Genomic DNA, 10,245 nt, shown 5'->3' on the forward strand with positions numbered 1-10,245 from the left:
ACTGGCACATTGTTCAGCCTTGTCTGTTTAGAGCATAAAGTCCAAGAATGGCACCACATGAAAGTTTGTAATGCAAGGATCAAGTACACCTCATAGTCAGCACCATCAGCTCCCACAATATCCCACAGCACAGCACTGAGGACCTGAGTGGAAGGTGGTGATACCTGTCTATGTTCCCATGATGCTGCCTCTAGGACACATGCTCATCCCTGGATAAGCAGTATAGCAAAAACACATCATCAGAAAAACAAAGATTCCATCTTTCTGTTTTTCCTTGTCTATTGCTACTGAATTTCTTGTTCCATTGGGCTCGAATCCATAATGGCTTATATATGGATATGACAGTCCTGTCCTCTCTCCCCTCTAAACATGTGTACAACCACACAAGCAGCCAGACACAGCCCTGACACAGTTGCCATTCACAATCACTATCCCCCAGGGCAGCACAGTAAGCTTTCATCCCACAGGATGAACTACTGCTTTAATGAGAGGGAAAACACAGGGGCAGCCAGAGACAGCTTTGTTCTGCTCTGGATGCATCTCCAGCAAAATCACGTTCAGTTAGGTGGCATACATCTCACAGTAACAGAGGGCAGTTTGCTATCTGCAGAAAAGGTGAAAACCAAAAGAAGTATTATCACAAAACATAAAGAAATACTGTTATATGTCTTCTCTTTGAGTCATTATACACAGTCATTACAGAAAAAATGTTCTCCTTGCTGGCATTGCAGCAGATTTAGTTACGTCTTCTCTTAGAGATCCACATCTTATTCATGCTTACACCATGTCAAGTCAAATGAGGACGGGCATTTTGTAGATGCGTGGTATGAGAGGCCAATATTCTGTTAGTAATGCTTTCCTCCCAAGGTTTGAAGGCAGCACCTTTTCCAGCCTCATTTCAAATACTGCATCACATTAAATCCCAGCTTTCCTAACACAGATGCAATGTTAGGAAGCCATGTGAGGAAAGACAGGGATGGCTTTAAGTCTCTAAATAAGAAGAAAGAGAATCATCATCAAGGAGGCTGACTGACTGAAAAAGAATGTGCTTTTCCAGGCCATTTCTGAAGTACAGCTGAGGGCTAACCCATAACAGTTACTTTACTTGTTGAATAACATTTTTATGTATGTGTTTTATGTTTGCTTTTTGTCACTTTGCCTCATGTTTAATTGCTCTGTTCCAAAGTTTTGCTGAAGGGAACTGAGGAATGATTTGAATGGCAGTAAATGTGGATATCACAGATCCAAAACATGGCCAGAACTCAACATTGTAAAAGCTGCGATTTGACCCTCGCTCAACAAATACTTTGTACATTAAACAGCAAAAAAAGAACCAGCTTTAAAACTGAGATGAAACCACAGATCAGAGATGAACATTTCATTAAATACTGGACAAAGCAGTAGAAACTCTTGCTCTCTTCTTGTTTGCAGATCATGAGAGTCAGAAAGCCCATGGAATTATATCTGATTTATAATCTGATTTATAAGCAGCACTGCATTGAGACAAGATGGGGATGAAAGGACAGAGCACAGCTCTGTGAAAAGGGCTGGGCATCACCTTGGGGTGATCATTGTGACTCCATGTTGGGAGTGGCCGAAGCCCCCATCACAAACACGTGCCATCACAATGACACCCCATCAGAACCCCCAGGGTGTTCAGAAGGATTTCACTTGCCGAGTGGCACAGCGAAAACGCTTTGTCGCAGAAAATGTCTGCAAGGACAAACTTCAATTGGACTGAGCAAAGACGCTCCCACCCTGCAAGAGTGGTCAAGGATCGGCTCGTGATGCTGCTCACTCCCATGTCCCGTCTTTAGCAATTGAAAATCTCCTGTACCTTGCTGTCTTTCAAGCGCAAGTGATAACAACTGACTCTTCTCCTTTTGCCTTTTGCAGCTCTCGTCAACTGGAACCCAGACTTTCGGAGGAGAGAGCTCTCGGCTCCTCGAGCAGCGCAGGCCGAGATCTGCCCGGAGAAGGAGAGCCGAGACGGGCCCCTGCTGCTGCTCCTGCTGCTGCTGCTGCTCCTGCTCCCGCAGGGGCTGCCTGCAGGCAGCGGGTCCGGGCAGCCGGCACCAGCGGCTGCAGCCCAGGGGACCCGGCCTCCCAAGCGCCGAAGGAGAAACCGCAGCCGACGCGAGCTCGAGCCTCTCACAGCCGCCATGCGTGCTGCAGCAGCTTGGGGAATGAACCAGCCTCTGGACCCGTCCCTGCTGCACCAAACAAGAGCAGCGTGCTCCTGAGGCCGGCCTGCTTTTCCACTCCTTATCGCTCACGGTGAACATACAGCATGAAGTCACGGTGATGCCAGAGGAGTGGGAGCCTTGGAGGACCCGCAGCGCCCACCTTTCACCAGCTCTGTCTGGGTAGAGAAGGCTGCTGGCTGCGCACGATGAAGATGACAGTGATGAAGATGACGAGTGAGCGCCCTGCAGTGGGGTCATGTCGGCGCCCGCATAGTGGCCCGAGGTGGTAGTGGATAGACGATAGTTATAAGGACAGGTTGTTTCAATAATAAATCGTTTCAGTTGTCACTTCAGTTTGGTCATTCAGTCCTTTCCTTGAGGCGAGATCTCAGATGCGATTTTAATTTTGTCAGTGAAAACGTGCAAGGCTTTGGCTTGGTTGAACGAGGTGTACTCCCGCAGGGAACTCATCCCGATACTTCCATCACCCGCCCCTCATCCCGCCCCGCTCGGCCCTGGCTCCGCCCGGCTCCCCGGGCCGCGGCTGCGCGGAGGGCGGTGTGAGCGGGGAGCGCGTCCCGTGCCGAGCCGACAGCCGCCCCATGGCCGTGCCGCCATGCTGCCCAACACTGGGTAAGGGCGACCTGGGCTTTCCTCCTTCCTTCGGCGGGGCCGCGAGCTCCGAGCCACAGGAGCTGCCGGGGCAGAGCTGGGGCCGGGCCGGGGCCGGGGCCGGGCGGAGGGACAGACGCGTGCTCCGCAGCCCCCTTGAGGGCGATGGGACGCGGGGTGGAGGCCGCGGCCGGGCACGGTGGCCCCGGAGCGGCTGGGTCGGACCCGAGTCCCGCTCGTGCTGTTTGCTCACGGGCCGAGCTGTGTGCACGTCCGGAGGGCAAAGTGCGGCTGTGGGTGTGCTGTGGAATCTGAATTGAGTGACTGCTGCGGCGTTATTTCTGCGCTGCTAATGAACGGGGACATACGTTGACCTTATTCGTTCCCGTGTGTTGCAAGCAGTAGTCATGAGATCCTGTACGAGTGCAGAAAGCGCCCACGGTGCAGCCTGTGGGCTGCCCTGGTTGCGGCCGTGCCTGCTGCAAAAGGAGCCCACCTGCATGATTCTAACTCCCTGAAACCTGTCCAGTTAACATTTCTCTTACCCCTTAGGCTGTTCAACCATCAGACTATTATGTATTTACTTGGATACAAAAGTATTTGAGAGATGTAATGAAAGCCTTGCTAATGTGAATGGTGTCAGCTGTTATCACTTTGGCCTCAAATCCTTTCATTCTATCACAGAAGTCAATCAGGTTCACCAGGCTTGATTTTACCTACTGAGATTGATGATGCATTGGAACATGCTGCCCAGGGAAGTGGTGAAGTCACCATCCCTGGTGATGTTCAGGAAGGGTTTAGATGTGGCACTGAAGGACATGGTTTAGTGGCCATAGTGGGGATGGTTGAAGGTTGGACTATATTGTCTTTTCCAACCTTCCAAGTTCTAAGATTACCTCTCATCTATGGCTAGTTTCTCATGTCCTGGTAAACCATGTTCCTAAGCAAGGCACTACCAGTGTCTGCTCTCACTGAATCACCCATGCCACTCAGCAACGCCTTTCCCTTGTTCATGCTCTTCCTACCCACATTATAGCAGATAAACAAGTTGCCACTGGCTTCCCTTGCAAGTCTCAGCTGCAGGTGAACTTTGGTTCTCCTCACACTGTGCTGATATGCTCATGCAATATTCCCAGTTCCTTTTTATCTCACTGGTGCTTCCACTCTGTGTGACACCTTTGTACACAGGGGCTCAGTCACAAGTCGTTTGCACAGCTGTGTCAGCCTGCTGGTTGGTTGGACAGACTTGTGGGGATTTATTGGGTTAAATGCAGTTACTTGCAAACTGAGTTTTACTGTGAAAGCCTTAAGGAAAATCATGGTCATTTTTGAAAATCTGATTTTTGGCTCTTGTCTTTGGCACCCTGCATTGGGATTGTGATCCTGGACTTTGCCTTTACAGCGTGTTGAGCTACTGGTCCTCTGTGTTCAGAGGGCCAAAAGAATTAAATTACAGAGAGCTGCACTGAGTATCAAAACGTTAGAATTGGTTGGTTTTGTTGTTTTTAGAAGTCACTCCTTTTCTGCTTTTGGAGAATGCAGCAGTTCTGTTGTGGGCAGCCTTGGATTATTACACAGTACAAATCTCATGCCCCTAGCGTGGCCTTTATATTTCCAAGAAGGTTCTGCAGGTAAGAGTTAAGAGTTTTTCATAGGATTTCTTAATACTACACCATGTTTTCTATTCCCAATAGAGATAGGAAGGCAAAATCTTTTTTTCTCTATGCTTCCACATTTGATTTGATAGCGATAAAGCTCATTGCTGTCTTTTTAAATAGAAATTATCTTTGAGGAGTGAAGGAGGCCCCAATTGCGTCTTTGGGCTAGAACATATGTTGCTCATCTTAAACCTGTGGATTATCTTTTAAACTTCAACACTTGGAACATGGTTAAACTCCTCTTGCAGGTCCATGTTCCTTCTCTGCAACATCCCCTTCTCAGAGTATACAAAAAGGATTTACAACGTGCTTTTTTCCTTTTTTTTTTCCCTCCCCAATTCAATACTCATGTAAAAGGGTCAGTTTGTATCTGAAGGGGGTGGTAGGAGCTGGGAGAGTTTCTGTACTCTAGGAAGATGATGCTTTGACCCCAGAAAGTTGATTTTTCCGTGACTTACATCCTTCAAAAGTAAAATTCTATGTGTAGACTAAATATGTATCCTACTAAATATGGGATTTTTGTGTGCTTTTTGTAGCCTACACAATTTGTAAATATGGCATGTCCATGTGTGTCTTGGGAATGGCAGAAGAATTTAAAGGAGAAGTTGCTGTCAATGCTTTATGGCCTAAAACAGGTGATTATTTTGAATTGTTGTGTTTTGTCCTATACAGGTGGTCTTATTTAGGACTGATTCAGAACACCGAGCACTTCTGTGTATTTTTTTGTGATCAAAGATGTTGTGTGGGTATTGGCTTTCTTTCCTAGTTCTCACTGTTGCCTTCCTGTTTTCACTTAAACTTGCCTTCAGCCTGAGCACATTCTGCTTTTTCTCCTGTCTTGTCACTGCTCCTTTCAACATGACTCAAACTTTGGTTTGCACACCATCCCTGAGTATTAACATAATTAGGATATTTTAATAATATCCTAATTATTAAATAAATATGTTATATATATAACATATAAATATGTTATATATATAACATATTTAGAATCCCCAGCTAGTTAGATTGCCAGGAAATAGATGAAGCTGACAAGATATGTACCTCTGTAGATGTAAAAAAAAAAAAAGTTTTGGCTGAGTGGGAAATCAATTGCTTTTTCACACAACCATCCAACACTTCTTGCAAGTCACAGCACACTGAAGGGCCGCATAGCAGAAAAATAACTTGGTGTGCCCATCTTATACTAGCTCCAGTTTATTGTCCATGGGTCAGTGAGGACCAGGGCTGCTGTTGAAGGTTTGTAGCTGCTGAACAAAGAGACCAGTGTCTTGAAAGCATTAGAAGCAGCAAGTGAGCTTTCAAAATTTGTATATCAGTGTTTCCTTGATGAAAACTGTTCATGTTCTGAAGTATAAAAGTTTGTAATGTTCAGTCTAGGAAGAAAAATGTTGTTTTGAAAGGTTTATCTGCCAAAACAAAAGTTAACTACTTTAGAGAGTGAGAGAGGTGACTTCTGTAGTATCTACATTACAATTACAAAGTTTTTAATTAAAGAACATCATATATATGTGATCAGCTTCAATGCTGGAGATTAACACTGTGCTAGTATGGTTCTATTGGTTCATCCAGCTCCTTGAAACAAGAAAATATGCTGATAGTGAGATGTTATGAGCTCTCGATTTACTAAAAGTGAAAGAGGTAGCCTGCCAAAAGGATGTAAGAGTGTGAATGAGTAGTAGAGGTACTGCAGGGTCAAAGTGGAAGATGCTGTATGTATGAATTAATGGAAAACCAGCAGCACTTTGTATGAAATAGATGGAAGGATGTGCAGATTGCAGGACAGTAGATGGTTTTTCATATCAGTCTTTGCCCATAGTTTTGCTATATTTAGAACAATAATAATTGGCTGTAATGTGAAAGTAGAGGAGCATAAGCCAGGAAAAGTTTGAGTTTGTGCTATTGGGTTTCTCATCTTTAACTTAGAGTCACTTTGTATCTCACAAGTTATTGTGGGGCTAAAAATTGAGATTTTCAGTATGGTAATGCTGCAGAAAATGTTAATTGCTGATGCACATTCACTTTGAGAAAGATAGTTGTCCTGTTAGTTTTTCATGTCCTGAATAAAGCCAGAGGAAGTCTTTGTGTGGAAAGTATTGATAGAAGCATTGAATAATATGAATATACAAGAGTCTTCCCTTTATTCTCTTTTGGTTCCTTTAATACTTTCAAGTAGGGAATCTTTACACTTTGAGGATTGTTTGCTGGTTGACCATTCTTCGCTGGTTGATGGTATTTCACAGTTTAGTCTTCTCATGATTTACTTCATGTGAGAGGAGAATAAAGTTTATGCATTTGCCAAAGAGATGAGTATGTGATGTCATTAGTGTTAAACTTGTAATTTCCTGTCCTCTGAATTTTCCAGCCATACATACAGCTGCTATGGATATGCTGGGAGGATCCGGAATAGAGAAGCAGTGCAGAAAAACTGACATAATTGCAGATGCTGCATATTGCATTTTAACAAAGCCGAAAACTTTCACTGGAAACTTCATTATTGATGAAGTTCTACTGAGAGAAGAAGGCGTTAAGGATTTTGATGTCTATGCAATTGCACCAGGTAAAAGAGATCTTTAAAATGAGAAGTTTGCGAAGGAAGGAAGGCCATATGGGGAATATGGATATATTCCTTTGACTCAGTCAAAAGATGCTTTGCCTCACGTTTGAGAATGTGGATTCTGGGAAAGCACATAATAGTCCACTGAGGCTCTAATAATCAATGCCTATATAAATATATATATATATATATATTTTAAACCCATTAGCAAAAGAAAATAGACCTGCACCACAAGCGCATGTATACTATTACCAAATAGTGAGATAGTGTTTCTTCATCTTCAGATGTTTCTGACTGAATTTGTAAGAGGCTTCTGGGTCTGATTTTAAATGTACCAGAACCTAAACATGTCACTCGTCTTCTTTCAACCTGTAGTTCATTTACTGGTAAATTGAGGTGCTGTTGCCTTCAGAATGGATTCCTGTTTGTGCTGTTCACCCTTACTTGGGCTTACTGTTATTGTTCAACTCCCCTTTAGGTCACCCCCTGATGCCTGACTTCTTCTTGGATGCTGAAACTGACATGACAGCCACATAATCAGAAGGCCGTGGAGGGCAACCTCTGCATGTACATGTCGATTATTTGTGATGATAATGAATGCCTCCTCTATTTCAAGTTACTTTTGGACTACATTCAAGCTATGTGGCAAAATCTCTTGTATTTGGGCTGTTTGATTTATGGAAGTGACTTTAGTGTCTGCAACTTTCACAGTTCATAATCAGCACCTTGTTTTGAACAACCTTTTTGCTTTTTACCACCAGAGTTAAGTGGTATGAAGATTATGAGTAAATATTGCTGTAAAAAAATCACAAGCATCAGCATATTTTGCAGAGTGTTACATCTTTCTTGCAGTGTGAGAACTTGAGAAGCTCTATTCCTACATGAAGTTCTCACAGTCGTACATGATGTGAATGTCTACAAGATGAAATAGAGAAGTTGTTTTTTTACAAAAGCATCAGGTTCACTTTTTCAGAATAGTGATGTTTCTATTGGAGGGCAAATAGGAATACTGAATATGTTTTATAGGAGTGCCAAAACAAATATAGGAAAGAAAGAGGCTAAGTTTGAAAAGAGCCCAGTTCCCTTGAAAATACTATTTGTGAGTGCGCACTTAGACTTTTCTGCCAGGAACTGATACTGCCAACTGCCCAGATCTCCAACACAGTAGCAATTCACTGAGTAGAATATTATTTCCCTGATACACTGACCTTCTGCATGGCTTTTAGGGGCTGCTAAGCATTACATGCCTTATAAATTGCAAATGCTCTTTCTTAATGTTAAATGAGCACATTCACTGCAGTGTAGAAAGTTGCTGATTAAAGTAGTGAATTGATTCACACCTTAGAAGCTTTTGCAGAAGAACTGCTGAAAACATATATATTCTTAGAAAGATAAGTGAGATAGAGCGTTCCAGCATTTTACAGAGAATCCATCTGTTTCTTTTAGGTGCTTCACAGGCATCAGGTGGAGCCAAGCTTAATAAAGAATCAGCTTCAGCGGGGCCTGTTGCAGAAACATTCAGAGTTATTCAGGGAGAACTCAATAAAGAAATAGTGAAATCCACGCAGGGCGTCTTTCAGTTTGAATTGTCAGGTAAGACCATCACTTGTAAAATTCTCAAATGCTCACTTTTCTAGCAAGAGTCAGTCTGTATTTTCACATGTAAATACTTGTCTTTTATAACTGGTCTAGGAACAGGGACATCTTTGGGTGTGCTCTATAAGATGCTGCCTTTCAGAGCCAACTTCAGCACATGTGGGATTTACCCTGCTGCTGTTGTCACAGGGAGATGCTTTCTGCATCAGCAGCATGTGCTGCTCTTTTGGGGACTGTGGTGTGTTTTCCTGGTGTTTCATTTCTGCTGTGTCACCCTGCTGGCCGTGCTGCACAGGGTCAGCATGGTAGTTCTGTTCCAAACCCCTGCTGCCTCCAGCTCCACCAGCAGCCACTGCCTTGTCCCCTGACACTGTGGCACTGTGGGGCATCTGCTGGGGCTGACCTTGTCTGCACAGAGAGCGCGGGGCAGCTTCTGGCACAGCACCTCCAGCGTCTAGCACGAAGATGGGAGAGAAAGCAGCGGGGGTAGCAAAGGGCAGGGCACATCAGTCCTTGTGGTGCTGCCACAGGTTCTCCCTGTTCCACTCAGGTGATGAAGGAGGCACTTGGTACCTTGACCTGAAAACCAGCAGTGGGAGTGCTGGGTTTGGGAAGCCTCCTGCAGCAGCTGATGTTGTGATGAGCATGTCGAGTGGCGACTTTGTGAAGATGTTCACTGGTGAGTAACAAACGGGTTTGGCAGAACTGAGGCAGCTACTGGTGGCAGGAAACATCTTGCTGATGGATGAGCTGACAGGCTCACCTCTCTTTGTGGTCTTGGAATTGGATGAGCTGTAGCTGGAAGTGCATGGCCTTTAAATTCCCTTCCAACGTAAGTCACTCTGTGAGTCCATGATTTTATAATAAAAATATCTACTGCTTTGTTCAGTAGCTATTGAACTTTTCAGAGCGTAGCTTCAGAAAGCATCCAGTCAATCTGTTGAACCTCTTTTCTGATGCTTTTACAGTAGAACTTGGTAGCAAAGTAACTACTATATGATATCGCAATCTCCAGTTCCTTTCCTTTTCCTGATGATCTGTGTCTTCTTTTTAGGTAAACTAAAGCCAACATGGCCTTCATGTCAGGAAAATTAAGGATTAAAGGTAACATGGCACTAGCATTGAAGCTAGAGAAGATGCTGACACAGTTTAATGCTAAACTGTGAGGGAGAAGCTGTACCAGCAGAACATCCAGCCTTTCTTTTATAATAGCAATGCTACATTTTAAAACGATAATCTACTTTTTTCTCTTTTTTTGTGTGTATAACAACTGTGGATAAAATGCTGATCTGTTAGAGAAGATCTAATTTAGTTTTATTAAGACTGAAAGGTGTTTGTGATTAAACAATTCCTTCTTGAGAATACTTCTATTATGTAACTGGTGTTTTCCTTTCTTACACTCCTTTGGAGCAATGCAACACACCTGAAGTGGGTTTTCTTTTACATATTTGCTTGCATGCGTGCATGTCCCATAAGAAGTCTGGGAGGAGCAAATATCACCTTGCAGATCTTCACACAAACACACCCCCAGCCCAGACTGCCACAAACAAGGTAATCCCTCCCACAGCACCTGCGTGCAGCACCAGAAGGTTTAAACTACAACATGTTTACAGGCACATCACCTTCCCTCTTTAGC

The 10,245-nt window shown here is 44.0% G+C and overlaps 1 protein-coding gene across 1 annotated transcript; it reads left to right on the forward strand.

Moving 5' to 3' along the window:
* Window positions 1-2,392: 2,392 nt before the first annotated feature.
* On the forward strand, window positions 2,393-9,973 carry HSDL2 (hydroxysteroid dehydrogenase like 2). The gene is given in 7 exon segments (XM_032441510.1): window positions 2,393-2,420; window positions 2,649-2,819; window positions 4,993-5,091; window positions 8,460-8,606; window positions 9,160-9,288; window positions 9,664-9,678; window positions 9,681-9,973. Coding segments are annotated over 7 exon segments (684 nt in total). The 3' UTR covers window positions 9,776-9,973.
* The last annotated feature ends 272 nt before the right edge of the window (window positions 9,974-10,245 follow it).

This window comes from Coturnix japonica, chromosome Z (genome assembly GCF_001577835.2).
Source record: "Coturnix japonica isolate 7356 chromosome Z, Coturnix japonica 2.1, whole genome shotgun sequence".
NCBI lineage: Eukaryota > Metazoa > Chordata > Aves > Galliformes > Phasianidae > Coturnix > Coturnix japonica.